This window comes from Microcaecilia unicolor, chromosome 7 (assembly GCF_901765095.1).
Source record: "Microcaecilia unicolor chromosome 7, aMicUni1.1, whole genome shotgun sequence".
NCBI classification, from domain to species: Eukaryota; Metazoa; Chordata; class Amphibia; order Gymnophiona; family Siphonopidae; genus Microcaecilia; species Microcaecilia unicolor.
Window position 1 is genome coordinate 133,835,980 of NC_044037.1, and position 18,328 is coordinate 133,854,307.

The 18,328-nt window shown below is 50.7% G+C and overlaps 1 protein-coding gene across 1 annotated transcript in view; it reads right to left on the reverse strand.

Moving 5' to 3' along the window:
* MCM3AP (minichromosome maintenance complex component 3 associated protein) overlaps window positions 1-18,328 on the reverse strand; it is an 888,504-nt gene that overhangs the window by 372,449 nt on the left and 497,727 nt on the right. Inside the window, 1 exon segment of the mRNA XM_030208795.1 lies at window positions 14,003-14,200. Within this exon segment, the coding sequence (XP_030064655.1) occupies window positions 14,003-14,200 (198 nt within the window).

Here is an 18,328-nt window from a genome sequence, read left to right on the forward strand (position 1 = left end):
TGATCATGAGGAAGGTTAGAAATCAGCCTACAACTACAAGGGGGGAACTTGTCAATGATCTCAAGGCAGCTGGGACCACTGTCACCACGAAAACCATTGGTAACACATTACGACATAACGGATTGCAATCCTGCAGTGCCCGCAAGGTCCCCCTGCTCCGGAAGGCACATGTGACGGCCCGTCTGAAGTTTGCCAGTGAACACCTGGATGATGCCGAGAGTGTTTGGGAGAAGGTGCTGTGGTCAGATGAGACAAAAATTGAGCTCTTTGGCATGAACTCAACTCGCCGTGTTTGGAGGAAGAGAAATGCTGCCTATGACCCAAAGAACACCGTCCCCACTGTCAAGCATGGAGGTGGAAATGTTATGTTTTGGGGGTGTTTCTCTGCTAAGGGCACAGGACTACTTCACCGCATCAATGGGAGAATGGATGGGGCCATGTACCGTACAATTCTGAGTGACAACCTCCTTCCCTCCGCCAGGGCCTTAAAAATGGGTCGTGGCTGGGTCTTCCAGCACGACAATGACCCAAAACATACAGCCAAGGCAACAAAGGAGTGGCTCAGGAAGAAGCACATTAGGGTCATGGAGTGGCCTAGCCAGTCACCAGACCTTAATCCCATTGAAAACTTATGGAGGGAGCTGAAGCTGCGAGTTGCCAAGCGACAGCCCAGAACTCTTAATGATTTAGAGATGATCTGCAAAGAGGAGTGGACCAAAATTCCTCCTGACATGTGTGCAAACCTCATCATCAACTACAGAAGACGTCTGACCGCTGTGCTTGCCAACAAGGGTTTTGCCACCAAGTATTAGGTCTTGTTTGCCAGAGGGATTAAATACTTATTTCCCTCTGCAGAATGCAAATAAATTCATATACTTTCCACAATGTGATTTTCCGGATTTAATTTGTGATGTGCTATCTCTCACTGTTACCAATAACCTACCCTTCAATTATGGGCTGCTCATGTCTTTGTCAGTGGGCAAACTTACAAAATCAGCAAGGGATCAAATACTTATTTCCACCACTGTAACTAGTGAAGTAATTAAATTTGCTGATGACACAAAGTTATTCTGAGGAAAATGGTAACATCATACTCACTCCCATGCCAGGGGATACCAGGAGGAAGGCAGGTGATCTCACCAATTGCCGCCCAGTGGCATCTATTCCGCTACTAGTTAAGCTGATGGAAAGTATGGTAACCAAACAACTCACCGATTACATACACAAATTCTCTATACCTCATGAATCACAATTGGGATTTCGCCCTCACCACAGCACTGAAACAGTGTTGGTCACTCTCCTGGCCAAATTCAAGCGGGAAAAGGCAGCAGGCAATGGCATACTTCTCCTCCAATTTGACATGCCTAGTGCATTCGACATGGTAGACCATAATATACTACTAGGACTCCAGGACTACTTCAGGATTGGTGGAAATATACTCGGTTGGATCAAGGGCTTTCTAGCTACCAGAACATAACAAGTGAAATCAAATTCAACTATGGCATCGTCGTGGAGGGCAGACTGTGGAGTGACTCAGGGATCACCACTTTCACCAATCCTTTTCAACCTAGTGATGACCCCACTAGCCAAGTCCTTGTCTACCCAGGGCCTCGGCCCGTTTATCTGTGCAGATGACGTTACAGTATACATCCCTTTCAAACATGATTTGGCAATGAAGTCAACCTTGGCTTGCACACCATGAACTCATGGGCAAATGCATTCCAACTAAAACTCAATACAGAAAAAACACATTGCCTTATCATCTCATCCCAATACTACACAAGCATACCTACAAACTTAATCACTCCAGATTACACCCTCCCTATCTCAGATAACCTGAAGGTCCTTGGTGTCACGATCAACAGGAACCGACACTCGAGAGCATGGTTAACTCTACAATCAGGAAGGTGTTCCACTCAATGTGGAAGCTCAAACGTGTACAACCATTCTTCCCAAGGGCAATGTTCCGCAACCTGATACACAGCGAATGCTACGTACCTGTAGAAGGTATTCTCCGAGGACAGCAGGCTGATTGTTCTCACAAATGGGTGATGTCCACGGCAGCCCCTCCGATCGGAGATCTTCCTAGCAACAGAGTTTGCTAGTTCTTGCGCGCAACCGCGATACGCGCAGCCATCTTCCCGCCCGAAATCGCTCGTGTTCGCTAGTCCTGTACCAAGCAAAAACAAGACAAGGGAAGACACAACTCCAAAGGGGAGGTGGGCGGGTAGGTGAGAACAATCAGCCTGCTGTCCTTGGAGAATATCTTCTACAGGTATTTAGCATTCGCTTTCTCCGAGGACAAGCAGGCTGCTGGTTCTCACAAATGGGGTATCCCTAGCCCCCAGGCTCACTCAAAACAACAAACATGGTCAATAGGGCCTCGCAACGGCGAGGACATAACTGAGATTGACCTAAACTTTTCAAACTAACTGAGAGTGCAGCCTGGAACAGAATAAAAATGGGCCTAGGGGGGTGGAGTTGGATTCTAAACCCCAAACAGATTCTGCAGCATCGACTGCCCGAACCGACTGTCGCGTCGGGAATCCTGCTGAAGGCAGTAGTGAGATGTGAATGTGTGGACAGATGACCACGTCGCAGCCTTCCAATTTCTTCAATAGTGGCTGACTTCAAGTGGACAACTGACGCCGCCATGGCTCGAACACTATGAGCCGTGACATGACCCTCAAGAGTCAGCCCAGCCTGGGCGTAAGTGAAGGAAATGCAGTCTGCTAGTCAATTTGAAATGGTGCGTTTCCCCACAGCCACTCCCCTCCTGGTGGGATCAAAAGAAACAAAAAGTTGGGCGGACTGTCTGTGTGGGCTTGTCCGCTCCAGATAGAAGGCCAATGCTCGCTTGCAGTCCAATGTGTGCAGTTGACGTTCAGCAGGGCGGGTATGAGGACGGGGGAAGAATGTTGGCAAGACAATTGACTGGTTCAGATGGAACTCCGACACCACCTTCGGCAAGAACTTAGGGTGAGTGCGAAGGACTACTCTGTTATGATGAAATTTGGTATAAGGAGCATGAGCTACCAAGGCTTGCAGCTCACTGACTCTGCGAGCTGAAGTAACTGCCACCAAGAAAATGACCTTCCAGGTCAAGTACTTCAGATGACAGGAATCCAGTGGCTCAAAAGGAGGTTTCATCAGCTGGGTGAGAACGACATTGAGATCCCATGACACTGTAGGAGGTTTGACTGGGAGCTTCGACAAAAGCAAACCTCTCATGAAGCGAACAACTAAAGGCTGTCCCGAGATCGGCTTACCTTCCACATGGTAATGATATGCACTAATCGCACTAAGATGAACCCTTACAGAGTTGGTTTTAAGACCAGACTCCAATAAATGGAGAAGGTATTCAAGCAGGGTCTGTGTAGGACAAGAGCGAGGATCTAAGGCCTTGCCATCACACCACACAGCAAACCGTCGCCAGAGGAAAAAATAACTCCTCTTGGTAGAATCTTTCCTGGAAGCAAGCAAGACTCGGGAGACACCCTCTGACAGACCCAAGGAGGCGAAGTCTACGCTCTCAACATACAGGCTGTGAGGGCCAGAGACCGAAGGTTGGGATGGAGGAGCGCCCTCTTGTTCTGCGTGATGAGGGTTGGAAAGCAGTCCAATCTCCACGGTTCTTCGGAAGACAATTCCAGAAGAAGAGGAAACCAGATCTGACGAGGCCAAAAAGGAGCAATCAGAATCATGGTTCCCCTGTCTTGCTTGAGTTTCAGCAAAGTCCTCCCTATCAAAGGAATGGGAGGATACGCGTACAGGAGACCTTCCCCCCAAAACAGAAGGAAAGCATCCGACGCTAGTCTGCCGTGGGCCTGCAGCCTGGAACAGAACTGAGGGACCTTGTGATTGGTCTGAGTGGCAAAGAGGTCCACCAAGGGGGTGCCCCACACTTGGAAGATCTCGCAAACCACTCTGGAACTGAGCGACCACTCGTGCGGTTGCATGATCCTGCTCAATCTGTCGGCCAGACTGTTGTTTATGCCTGCCAGATACGTGGCCTGGAGCCACATGCCGAACCCGCGTGCCCAGTGCCACAAGCTGACGGCTTCCTGACACAGGGGGCGAGATCCGGTGCCCCCCTGCTTGTTGATGTAATACATAGCAACCTGGTTGTCTGTCTGAATTTGGATAATTTGATGGGACAGCCAATCTCTGAAAGCCTTCAGAGCGTTCCATACTGCTCGCAACTCCAGGAGGTTGATCTGTAGACCTTGTTCCTGGACGGACCAAGTCCCTTGGGTGTGGAGCCCATCGACATGCGCTCCCCACCCCAGGAGTGACGCGTCCGTGGTCAGCACCTTTTGCGGCTGAGGAATCTGGAAGGGACGTCCCAGGGTCAAATTGGATCGAATTGTCCACCAATGAAGGGAGAGGAGAAACCTCGTGGACAGACAGACCACGTCCTCTAGGCTCCCAGCAGCTTGGCACCACTGGGAGGCTAGGGTCCATTGAGCAGATCTCATGAAAAGGCGGGCCATGGGAGTCACGTGAACCGTGGAGGCCATGTGGCCGAGCAATCTCAACATCTGCCGAGCTGTGATCTGCTGCGACGCCCGCACCGAGGAGACAAGGGTCAGCAGATTGTCGGCCCTGGTCTCTGGGAGGTAGGCACGGGCCGTCTGGGAATCCAGCAGAGCTCCTATGAATTCGAGTTTCTGAACTGGAAGAAGGTGGGACTTTGGATAATTTATTACAAACCCTAGCAGCTCCAGGAGTCGAATAGTCACCTGCATGGACTGCTGAGCTCCTGCCTCGGAGGTGTTCTTTACCAGCCAATCGTCGAGGTAAGGGAACACATGCACTCCCAGCCTGCGCAGAGAAGCCGCTACTACGGCTAGGCATTTGGTGAATACCCTGGGCGCGGAGGCGAGCCCAAAGGGTAGCACACAGTACTGAAAATGCCGTGTTCCCAGACAAAATCGAAGATACTGCCTGTGAGCTGGCAGAATCGGGATGTGCGTATAGGCATCCTTTAAGTCCAGAGAGCATAGCCAATCGTCCTGTTGAATCATGGGAAGAAGGGTGCCCAGTGAAAGCATCCTGAACTTTTCCTTGACCAGATATTTGTTCAGGGCCCTTAGGTCTAGGATGGGACGCATCCCCCCTGTTTTCTTTTCCACAAGGAAGTACCTGGAATAGAATCCCAGCCCTTCTTGCCCCGGTGGCACAGGCTCGACCGCATTGGCGCTGAGAAGGGCGGAGAGTTCCTCTGCAAGTACCTGCCTGTGCTGGAAGCTGAAGGTTTGAGGTCCCGTTGGGCAATTTGGAGGCACTGAGGTCAAATTCAGAGAGTACCCTAGCCGGACTATTTTGAGAACCCACTGATCGGAGGTTACAAGAGGCCACCTTTGGTGAAAAAATGTTAACCTCCCCCCGACCGGTAAGCTGTCCGGCACAGGCACTGGAACGTCGGCTATGCTCTGCAGGAGCCAGTCAAAAGCCCGCCCCTGACTTTTGCTGGGGAGCCGCAGGGGCATGAGGCACGCGCTGCTGACGAGAGCGAGTGCGCTGGGGTTTAGCCTGAGCAGCAGGCTGGCGGGAAGGAGGATTGTACCTACGCTTGCCGGAAGAATAGGGAACCGTCCTCCTTCCCCCATAAAAACGTCTACCCGAAGAGGTAGAGGCTGAAGGCGGCCTGCGGGAGAACTTGTCGAAAGCGGTATCCCGCTGGTGGAGCTGTTCAATCACCTGTTCAACCTTGTCCCCAAAAACATTGTCCCCCCGGCAAGGGGCATCAGCAATCCGTTGCTGGATTCGATTTTCCAGGTCGGAGGCACGCAGCCATGAGAGCCTGCGCATCACCACCAGCGGCCCTGGATGCAACATCAAAAGAGTCAAAGACCCCCCTGGACAGGAATTTCCTACACGCCTTCAGCTGCCTGACCACCTGCTGAAAAGGCTTGGCCTGCTCAGAAGGGAGCTTGTCGACCAAGTCCGCCAACTGCCGCACATTGTTACGCATATGTATGCTTGTGTAGAGCTGGTAGGACTGAATCTTGGCGATGAGCATTGCAGAATGGTAGGCCTTCCGCCCAAAAGAGTCCAAGGTTCTACAGTCTTTGCCCGGGGGCACCGAAGCATACTCTCTAGAGCTCTTGGCCTTCTTGAGGGCCAGATCCACCACACCAGAGTCGTGTGGCAACTGAGTCCGCATCAACTCCGGGTCCCCATGTATCTGATATTGAGATTCGATCTTCTTGGGGATGTGGGGCGTAGTTAAAGGGTTCGCCCAGTTCGCCAGCAACGTCTTTTTGAAGACATGATGCATGGGTACTGCGGACGATTCTTTAGGTGGCGAAGGATAGTCCAAGAGCTCCAGCATCTCAGCTCTCGGCTCATCCTCCTTGACCACGGGAAAGGGAATTGCCGTAGACATTTCCCGGACAAAGGCCGCGAAAGAGAGACTCTCCGGAGGAGAAAGCTGTCTTTCAGGCGAGGGAGTAGGATCAAAAGGAAGACCGTCAGACTCCTCGTCAGAGAAATATCTGACGTCTTCTTCTGCTTCCCACGAGGCCTCCTCATCAGTGTCGGACACCAGCTGGTGGACTTCGGTCCGAAGCTGCGCCCGCCTCGACTCCGTGGAAACACGGCCACGGTGGAAGCGTCGAGAAGAGGACTCCCGAGGCGGGGGAGACGGAGCTCCCTCCATCGACGTCGCCGGGGAGCCCTCCTGGGAGGCGGCCGGCACCGGCGCCGCAAGCGGTACCGGGGCGGGCGCCCTCACCGCAGACGAGGGCCCAGCCATCGCCTCACTCGAAGGCACCGGCGGCGCAAGCACCCCCGGTACCGGAGGAGAAGGGCGAAACAGATCTTCCAGGATCCCCGGAAGGACGGCCCTGAGGCTCTCATGCAGAGAGGCTGTGGAGAAAGGCGGTGGGGCCGGTACCGGCGTCGAGCTGCAAACCTGTTCCGGGGATGGAGGCGGTACCGGGCTGTCCACAGGGGAGCGCATCGACACCTCCTGAATGGAGGGTGAGCGGTTCTCCCGATGTCGACGCTTGGGTTCCGGTGGTACCGGCGACCCAGAGCTCTCGGTACCACGCTTGGAGGGTGACCGATGCCGGTGCTTCTTTGCCTTCGCACGACATCGGTACCCCCCGGTACCGAAGAGGAAAACGTTGAATCCAAACGCTTCCTCGGGTCCGGGTCCAAAGAGGGTCGATCCCGGGGGGGGGGGGGGGGGGGGGGGGGCTGTACCGCGGGAGCCCTCTAGACAGGCGGAGACCTGCTCATGGGCTCACCGCCACCAGCAGGGGAATGGACAGCCCTCACCTGCACTCCAGACATCGAAGCACCCTCCTACGACATCCTCAGGAGGAACGATCCCGGTCTCGTAGCTGCACCCGACGATGACCTCGATACCGAAGGCCCCGATGTCGATGCCGGTACCGATGGACGTGGTACCGAAGTCGATGATGAGCGCGGTATCGAAGGCTCCGATGCCGAGGACCGCGGGACTGAGGATGTCGACGCGCTGGATGAAGCCCCGAACAAACTGTTCCACTGGGCCAATCTCGCCGCCTGAGTTCTCCTCTTCAAAAGAAGACAGAGATTACAGGCCTGAGATTACAGGCCCAGCCCCCAGACACTGAAGGCAAGAAGCGTGCCTATCAGTGAGAGAGATTATCTGGCCGCACTGGGTGCACGGTTTGAAGCCGCTGGAAGGCTTCGATGACATGGGCGGAAAAATCTCGCCGGCAAAATCGAAGTCCGCGATGGTGAAAAAGGGGCACCAAAAGCTTACGAAAAAACGAACGGGCGGCAAAAAAAGCCGCAATCGACCACGAAAGAAAACTTACGGGCCAACACTAGAGATAAAGGAAAAAGATAGAAATTTTTTAGCAAAAAACCGCGAATCGCGAGGGATGTCCAAGGGGCGCGGAGCGACCGAAAAAAACAGCCGTCCCGAGCCGTGGAAAAAAGGAAACTAGCGAACACGAGCGATTTCGGGCGGGAAGACGGCCGCGCATGCGTGCATCGCAGGCGTGCGCAAGAACTAGCAAACTCTGTTGCTAGGAAGATCTCCGATCGGAGGGGCTGCCGTGGACGTCACCCATTTGTGAGAACAAGCAGCCTGCTTGTCCTCGGAGAATCAATGGTACTGGGCCATGCCGACTGCTGCAGCGGAATTTGCTTGGGATGCAGGGACCAACTCATGAGGAAGTTACAGACCGCCCAAAATACAGCAGCCAGACTTATATTTGGAAAATCGCGATTCGAAGGCGGCAAACCCCTTCGAGAAAAGCTGTATTGGCTCCCAATTGGAGAACGTATTGCTTTCGGGGTCTGCACCCTAGTCCACAGGATTATCTATGGCGATGTCCCAGGATATATGTGTGACCTCGTAGACCTGCCAACCGGAAACTCAACTAGATCATCACGAGCATACTTGAATCTTCACTGCCCTAGCTGCGGAGGTCTTAAGTACAGGTCAATTTATGGATCTAGTTTCTCGTATATGGGTACGCAGCTCTGGAATGCACTGCCAAAGGCCGTAGAGACAACGAACGACCACCTCAGCTTCCGGAAATCACTAAAGACCAACTTATTCAGCAATACAACAAACAAAATCTTATAATGAACACATTATAACCCCTCTTCTCTATGATTCCCTACTGTGTTTGTAACATATTTATTTCACTGACTACAACATTACTCTGTATTTGTTTAATCACCGGATGTAGCTACCGCCTCACGGTATTATGTAAGCCACATTGAACCTGCAAATAGGTGGGAAAATGTGGGGTGCAAATGTAATAAATAAATCACAAGAGGATTGTGAAAAATCGCAAGAGGACATTACGAGACAGGGGAGACTGAGCATCCAAATGGCAGACGACGTTTAATGTGAGCAACTGTAAAAAAAAATGATGCATGTGGGAAAGAGGAACCCAAACCACAGCTACATGCTCAAGGTTCCACATTAGGAGTCACTGACCAGGAAAAAGAATCTAGGTGTCATCGATGATACACTGAAACCCTCTGCTCAGTGCGCAGTGGAGGCTAAGAAAGCAAATAGAATGTTCGTAATTATTTGGAAAGGAATGGAAAGGAAAACTGGGAATGTTATAATGGCTTTGTATTTGTCACGTCCCTCACCTGCGCGCTCTGCCCACTCCTCGGACTCGCCCCCGGGATAGGGAGCATCGGCCGTGCTCCTCCCGTTGGCGACGTTGACTGTCGGGGCGGCGAAGCGCTCTTGCCCTCCTTCGGCCGCCGTTGCTGTGGGAGCGCCAGCCATCTTGGTGGCCCGGCGCTCCAGGACGAGGTGTTCTCTTCCAGGCGCGGGGCCCGGGAACTCAGGCCACGCCTTCCGCGCCCGGATTGGCGAGTGGCCTCATGGTTCCGCCCCCTCCTGTTGGCTGGCCAATTTGCCCCTCTAGCCAGCTGACTGGCCCTGCTGGTGAGATCAGTCATTGGGGTACCCGATGTTTTGAGAACTGCCTTACTCCAGTGGAACCTCCTCCAAGAACCATTTCAGCTCTGCTCGGAACCCTTCATCCCTGCAAGGCCTGTCTTCCGGTGGAGTATCGCGATTTTCAGGACATTTTTGATGCCCGGGAGGCAGATTCCCTCCCTTCCCATCGTCCCTTTGACTGTCCTATTGACCTGATTCTAGGCAAGATGCCCCCCAGAGGTAGATTGTACGCTCTGTCCCGAAAGGAGTCTGCTGCCATGCATACTTACATTCAGGAGAATCTCCAGAAGGGGTTTATTCGACCTTCCTCCTCCCCTGCTGGAGCTGGATGTTTTTTTGTTTCCAAAAAGGATGGGTCTTTACGACCCTGAATTATCAAGGCCTGAATAACATCACTGTTAAGAACCGTTACCCTCTTCCTCTTATTCCTGAGTTATTTGACCGTCTTCAAGGAGCTGTTATTTCCACCAAGTTGGACCTCTGGGGCGCCTACAACTTGATTTGAACTTGCCAGGGGGACGAGTGGAAGACGGCTTTTAATACACATGAGGGTCACTTTGAGTATCGAGTCATGCCCTTCGGTCTCTGCAATTCTCCAGCTGTTTTTCAGAACTTCATCAATTTTATTTTTCAGGATCTGTTATATTCATCCATCATTGTCTACCTGGATGATATTCTGGTATTCTCTGCCTCTCTTCAGGATCACCCTGGGCATGTGCGCACGGTGCTTCAGTGCCTCTGGGATCATCACCTTTTTGCCAAATTGGAGAAGAGTGCCTTCCATCAGTCTGCTATTCCCTTTCTGGGGCATATTATCTCGGCTGTCGGCCTACAGATGGATCCCGCTAAGCTTCAGGCTATTCAAGATTGGCCTGTTCCTCAAGGACTCCAGGCTCTGCAGCATTTCCTGGGCTTCATCAATTACTACAGGCAGTTTATCCCGCATTACACCTTGATAACTGCTCCACTGACTGCTCTGACTAAGAAAGGAGCTGATGTTCGGAATTGGTCCTCTGATGCTTAGGAGGCCTTCTCTACCTTAAAGGCTGCATTTTTGTCTGCACCGGTGCTCCGTAGTCCTAATGTGGCTCAGCCTTTTATTTTTGAGGTCGATGCTTCGTCTCTTGGAGCTGGTGCCGTGTTGTCTCAGTCTGCTCCTTCTGATAAAAGACATCCATGCTTCTTTTTCTCTAAAAAAAATTCTCCCCTGCGGAGCGCAACTATACTATTGGGGACAGAGAGTTAGTTGTTGGCTCTGAAGTTCGCCTTTCGAGAATTGCGATATATCCTAGAGGGGGCTGCACATCCAATTACAGTCATTACAGATCATAAGAACCTTCTCTACTTACAAGATGCTAAACGACTGAACCCATGGCAGCCCTGGTGGTCACTTTTTTTTGCTCACTTTGACTTCCACTTGCTTTTTCAGCCTGCAGAGAAGAACATACAGGCGGATGCGCTCTCTCGAGCCTTCGATGTGCCTGAAGAACCCGATGAGGTCTATCCTATGCTTAATCCTGCTTGTATCCCCTCTACCGTGGTGGCCTCAACTTCTCTTAAAACCTCTGTTCCTGCTCGGTCCAGATGAAAGGTCCTTCAGTGGGGTAATTCCTCTGCCTTTGCAGGACATTTTGGATTCCATAAGACTTATCATATTATCTCTCATTATTTCTGGTGGCCTCATATGGCTCAGGATATTCTGCAGTTTGTAACTACTTATCCCACCTGTGCTCGCACCAAGTCTCCTCCTGGCAAGCAGTGGGGTCGATTTCAACCCTTGCCTGCTTCCCACCAACCCTGGCAGGAGGTATCTATGGACTTTATAATGGATCTTCCTCACTCCCAGGGCAACACTATCATCTGGGTAGTTGTGGATCGATTTTCCCGCATGGCACATTTTACTCCTATGCAGTCCCTACCCTCCGCTGCTGCTCTTGCGTCCCATTTTGTCCAGCATGTTTTCCGTCTGCACGAGTTGCCTCAACGCATCATCAGTGACAGAGGTTCACAATTTACTTCCAGATTTTGGAGATCTTTGTGCTCGGCATTTGGGGTCACCACAATCTTCTCCTCGGCCTATCATCCACAGACCAACGGCATGGCGGAGCGGACCAACCAGACCCTTAAAACCTTTCTCCGGGCCTTCACTAACAATGTCAGGATGATTGGGCAGACCTCCTGCCTTGGGCCGAGTTCGCCTACAATAACAGTCTCTATTCTGCTTCCCAGACTTCACCCTTTTTTTTACTATCTATGGGCGTCATCCGTGCCTTCCTCCTCCGATTCCTTTGGATCAAGCTCCTTCACTGATTCATCTGACCCTCACTACTATTCGGAACACTTGGAAGAATGTTCAGCGGCATTTGTGGCGTGCTGCTGCGAAGTATAAACGTTTTGCTGACCGACATCGACGCCCCGCTCCTGTTTTCCACCCTGGACAGAAGGTATGGCTCAGAACCAAGTACCTGAGACTTCGGCTCCCTTCTCTTAAGTTTGCTCCTCGTTTAATTGGACCCATTTCTATACTGGCTTGAGTGGGGACAGTTACCTATCGTCTCCGCCTCCCTGGTAATCTTCGTATTCATAATGCCTTCTACGTTTCCCTGCTGAAGCCCTTCTTGACTTCCAGATGGCATCCAGAACCTAAGCCCGTTGTTCCTGACTCTGAGCCTGACCCAGAGTTTGAAGTTCAGGAGATCCTGGATTCTAAACACCAAAGAGGACGTCTCTATTGTTTGATTTCCTGGAAAAACTATGGACCAGAAGATAATTCCTAGGAGCCTGCCAGCAACGTTCATGCGCCAGACATGGTCCATGAGTTTCATACGCACTATCCTTCAAAACCCAGAGCAGGACGGAGAGGGGGGCTTCCAGGGAGGGTACTGTCACGTCCCTCACCTGCGCGTTCTGCCCCCTCCTCGGCCTCGCCCCCCAGGATAGGGCGCATCGGTTGTGCTCCTCCCATTGGCGGCATTGAGTGTCGGGGCGGCAAGGTGCTCTTGCCCTCCTTCGGCCGCCGTTGCTGTGGGAGTGCCGGCCATCTTGGTAGCCCGGCGCTCCAGGACAAGGTATTCTCTTCTGGGCGCGGGTCCCGGGAACTCAGGCCATGCCTTCTGCGCCCGGATTGGTGAGTGGCCTCGTGGTTCCGCCCCCTCCTGAAGGCTAGCCAATCTGCCCCTCTGGCCAGCTGATTCCACATCCCTGCCAGCTGACACTTGGCTTTCAGGATAGGAGGGGGTATTTAAGGAGCAGCTCTTCCCCTCAACTTTGTTCCGGCTTTTGCAGATCTGCCGGTGCGTCTGAGTGACTTGCCGGTTACTACTTGCTGCTTGACCTGATCTGACCTTTGCCTGGACCTGACTACTGCTTTTGCTTGCCGCCTGCCTAGAGACTTTGCCTGGACCTGACTACTGCTTTTGCTTGCCGCCTGCCTTGAGACTTTGCCTGGACCTGACTTTTGCTTACTATCACCCGGTGGTGGTTGCAGTGTCCTGCTCTTCATCTTCTACCGCAGGTAAGGCCAGGGTTATTCGGCCGCCAAACATTGTTTAGCACAGGGACTCACTATTTTTACAGCACGCTTGACAGTATTACTCTATGGTGCGAACGCACCTCGAATACTGTGTGCAGTTTTAGTTACCACATCTCAAAAAAAGATATACTGGAATTAGGAAAGAGAAGGGCGATGAAAATGATAAGGGAATGGGACGACTTCTCTATGAGGAAAGGTTAAAGCGGCTAGGACTCTTCAGCTTGGAGAAGAGATAGCTGAGGGGAGATAAATGATAGAGGTATATAAAATACTGAGTGGAGTGGAACAGGTAGATGTGAATCGCTTGTTTACTCTTTCCAAAAATACTAGGACTAGGAGGCACACAATGAAGCTACTAAGTAGTAGGTTTAAAACGAAACGGAGAAAATATTTCTTCACTCAACAAGTAATTCAACTCTGGAATTTGTTGCTAGTGAATGTGGTAAAAGCAATTAGCTTAGCAGGGTTTTAAAAAGGTTTGGATAATTTCCTACAAGAAAAGTCCAAAAGCCATTATTAAGATGGGCTTGGGAAAATCTGTCACATATGCTAATATAAGCAGCATAAAATCCGTTTTACTGTTCTGGGATCTTTCCAGGTACTTGTGACCTGGAGGCCCACTGTTGGAAACAGGATGCTGGGCTTTATAGATCTTTGGTCTGTCCCAGTATGACAATGCTTATGTTCTTAGGAGCAATATTGGACCAGGAAGTGAAGGGAAGGGAGAGAAAGGGAGCAACGTGGGACCCAGTCTTAACTTACAGACGGGTTACAGCATTTCTGGCCATTTTTAGTCCCGAAACTGCCCTCAACTTATACACAAGTCAACTTATAGACAAGGATATACAGTTTTATTCTAAATTACTTCCCCTCAATCAACCAAATCCCATCTATATTCTTAATAATCTTATACTAGTACAGTGGGCACATATATTTAGTGCAAAGAGTATTGAGGGAAAAATCTGTGTGCATTACATAGTTACCTGATACAAGACATTCTCCAAAGTAGGCCTAGATAATATGTACTGAGTATTTACCTGCTGCAGGATACGCCCACATTTCCTGCATGCCCCAGATGCAATATCCCCCTGGCAAGGCGCTTTCTGTCTGAGGGATACTGTGCACTGGGAACCAATGCTTTCAGTTTTTCCTTTCGATCTACACAGCAGGGGGCAGCTGGGAAAGCCCTCATCTGACGCTTCAGCTTTTTCCGGACGGCTACCATTTCTTTCCATCTGCAATACGAGGACATATGATTATTACTGAAGGTGTGCATGCTCTTCTCATCAATGGAAATTCATTCTGAAGACAAATGTACAGAGACTGGAGCCAGAGCATGATGATCACACTTCTCTTTCTCCACTGAATAAAAAACACAGTAGTGGGCTTATATTGTGGCAGAGAAACCTTAGGTTAGATAGTAGGAAAAATGCATTTCTTTTTTTTTTTTAACAATCTCTCTTTAAAGGAGAAATGCTTAAACAATGAAACACTGGGACATATTATTTTCGCAAGTGATAGACTATCTAGTCATTAGAGGTTTTTAAAGATAGGTTAGACAAAAACCTATCTAAAATAACACTGGTATACAGATACAGCCTATTATATGAATTTATGGTTTATACTCAGTCCACGATCTGTAAAGCAAAGATACTTACCTATAGCAGGTATTCTCCGAGGACAGCAGGCTTCATATTCTCACAAGTGGGTGATGCAGACACACGTAACCCGGTCCGGCATTTGCCATAGTAAGAAAGAGAGCTTTGTGGAGCGTGAGCCACGCTCCACCGCGCAAGCATGAGTGCCTTCCCGTCCGCCACGGGAACGCGGTCTCTTCAGTTTAATACTACAGCAAAAAAAAAAAAAAAAAAGTAAAAATAACCAAGGACCCAACTCCAAGGGGAAGTGGGAGGGATTATAATATGAATCCTGCTATCCACGGAGAATACCTGCTACAGGTAAGTATCTTCACTTTCTTTGAGGACAAGCAGGATTCTATCTTCTCACAAGTGGGGAACCCCTAGCAACCAGGCTCACCAAAAACACCACTGGTCAATTGGGCCTCGCAACAGCGAGGACATTACAAAGATTAACCTGATACTACATACAATCTAAAATGAGAGTGCGGGCTGAAACAGAATAAAATGGGCTTAAGAAGGTGGAGTTGGATTCTAGACCCCAAACAGATTCTGCAACACTGACTGCCTTAACCAACTGTTGCGTTGGGTATCCTGCTCAAGGCAGTAGTGTGATGTGAATGTGTGGACTGAAGACAATGTTGCAGCTTTGCAAATTTCTTCAATGGAAGCTCTCTTGCAATCCAAGGTGTACAAGCTGCTTTCGCCAGGATGGGCATGAGGTCAGAGAAAGAATGTTGGGTAAGACAATCAACAGATTCAGATGGTACTCCGACACCACCTTTGGCAGGAACGTAAGGTGCATGCAGAAGACTACTCTGTTGTAATGAAACTTAGTATAAGGTGCATCCACCACTAAGACCTGAAGCTTACTGACCCTATGAGCTGAAGTCACAACCACCAAGAAAACGACCTTCCAGGTCAAGTTCACATGGCAGGAATTTGGTGGCTCAAAAGGAGCTTTCATCAGCTAGGTGAGAACGACGTTGAGATCCCATGACACTGGTGGAGGTTTGAGAGGGGGCTTTGACAAAAGCAAACCTCTCATGAAGCAAACAACTTGAGACCAGACTTACAAGTGTAGAAAGTTTTCAAGCAGGGTCTGTGTAGGGCAAGTAAGGGGATCTAGGGCCTTGCTCTCATACCAGATGGCAAACCTCCTCCATTTAAAAGAGTAATACCTCTTAGTGGAAGCCAGCAAGACTCAGGAGATACCCTCTGAAAAGGAAGCATATTTTAGGCTCTCAACATCTAAGCTGTGAGAGTGAGAGACTGGAGGTTGGGATGTAGAAGTGACCCCTTGTTCTGAATGATGAGGGTTGGAAAAAATTCCAATCTCCATGGTTCTTCAGAGATAATTCCAGAAGAAGAGGGAACTATATCTGCCAAGGCCAATACGTCACGATCAGAATCATGGTTCTACGGTCTTGAGTTTCAACAAAGTTTTTCCCACTAGAGGTATAGCGAATGATACATACCTATAGCAGGTGTTCTCCGAGGACAGCAGGCTGATTGTTCTCACGACTGGGTTGACGTCCACGGCAGCCCCCACCAACCGGAAGAAAAACTTTGCGGGCGGTCCCGCACACAGGGCACGCCCACCGCGCATGCGCGGCCGTCTTCCCGCTCGTGCGCGACCGTTCCCGCTCAGTTGAATGACAAGCAAAGGAAAAAAAAACACAACTCCAAAGGGGAGGAGGGAGGGTAGGTGAGAACAATCAGCCTGCTGTCCTCGGAGAACACCTGCTACAGGTATGTATCATTCGCTTTCTCCGAGGACAAGCAGGCTGCTTGTTCTCACGACTGGGGTATCCCTAGCTCTCAGGCTCACTCAAAACAAGAACCCAGGTCAATTGAACCTCGCAACGGCGAGGGTATAACAGAAATTGACCTACGAAGAACAACTGAGAGTGCAGCCTGACCAGAATAAATTTGGGTCCTGGAGGGTGGAGTTGGATTCAAACCCCAAACAGATTGTGCAGCACCGACTGCCTGAACCGACTGTCGCGTCGGGTATCCTGCTGCAGGCAGTAATGAGATGTGAATGTGTGGACAGATGACCACGTCGCAGCTTTGCAGATCTCTTCAATAGTGGCTGACTTCAAGTGGGCCACCGACGCTGCCATGGCTCTAACACTATGAGCCGTGACATGACCCTCAAGAGTCAGCCCAGCCTGGGCGTAAGTGAAGGAAATGCAATCTGCTAGCCAATTGGAGATGGTGCGTTTCCCGACAGTGACCCCTTTCCTATTGGGGTCGAAAGAAATAAACAATTGGGCGGACTGTCTGTGGGGCTGTATGTGCTCCAGATAGAAGGCTAACGCTCGCTTGCAGTCCAATGTGTGCAACTGACGTTCAGCAGGGCGGGTATGCAGTCTGGGAAAGAATGTTGGCAAGACAATTGACTGGTTAAGATGGAACTCCAACACCACCTTTGGAAGGAACTTAGGGTGAGTGCGGAGTACTACTCTGTTGTGATGAAATTTGGTATAAGGAGCATGAGCTACCAGGGCTTGCAGCTCACTGACTCTACGAGCTGAAGTAACTGCCACCAAGAAAATGACCTTCCAGGTCAAGTACTTCAGATGGCAGGAATTTAGTGGCTCAAAAGGAGGTTTCATCAGCTGGGTGAGGACGACGTTGAGATCCCATGACACTGCAGGAGGCTTGACAGGGGGCTTTGACAAAAGCAAGCCTCTCATGAATCGAATGACTAAAGGCTCTCCAGAGATGGCTTTACCCTCTACACGATGATGGTAAGCACTAATCGCACTAAGGTGATTCCTTACTGAGTTGGTCTTGAGGCCAGACTCTGATAAGTGCAGAAGGTATTCAAGCAGGTTCTGTGCAGGACAAAAGAACGAGGTTCTAGGGCCTTGCTCTCACACCAAACGACAAACCTCCTCCACTTGAAAAAGTAACTCTTTTTAGTGGAATCCTTTCTAGAGGCAAGCAAGACACGGGAGACACCCTCAGACAGACCCAACGAAGCGAAGTCTACGCCCTCAACATCCAGGCCGTGAGAGCCAGAGACTGAAGGTTGGGGTGCAGAAGCGCTCCGTCGTTCTGCGAAATGAGAGTTGGAAAACACTCCAATCTCCACGGTTCTTCGGAACACAACTCCAGAAGTAGAGGGAACCAGATCTGACGGGGCCAAAAGGGCGCTATCAGAATCATGGTGCCATGGTCTTGCTTGAGCTTCAGTAAGATCTTCCCCACCAAAGGTATGGGAGGATAAGCATACAGGAGGCCAATCCCCCAATGGAGGAGAAAGGCATCCGACGCTAGTCTGCCGTGTGCCTGTAGTCTGGAACAGAACAGAGGCAGCTTGTGGTTGGTCCGAGAGGCGAAAAGGTCCACCGAGGGGGTGCCCCACTCTCGGAAGATCTTGCGTACCACTCTGGAATGGAGCGACCACTCGTGCGGTTGCATGACTCTGCTCAGTCTGTCGGCCAGACTGTTGTTTACACCTGCCAGGTATGTAGCTTGAAGAAGCATGCCGAACTGGCAGGCCCAACGCCACATCCCGACGGTTTCCTGACACATGGGGCGAGATCCGGTGCCCCCCTGCTTGTTGATGTAATACATTGCAACCTGATTGTCTGTCCGAATTTGGATAATTTGATAGGACAGCCGTTCTCGAAGGCCTTCAGTGCGTTCCAGACCTCTCGGAGCTCCAGGAGGTTGATCTGAAGATCTTGTTCCTGGAGGGACCACAGTCCCTGG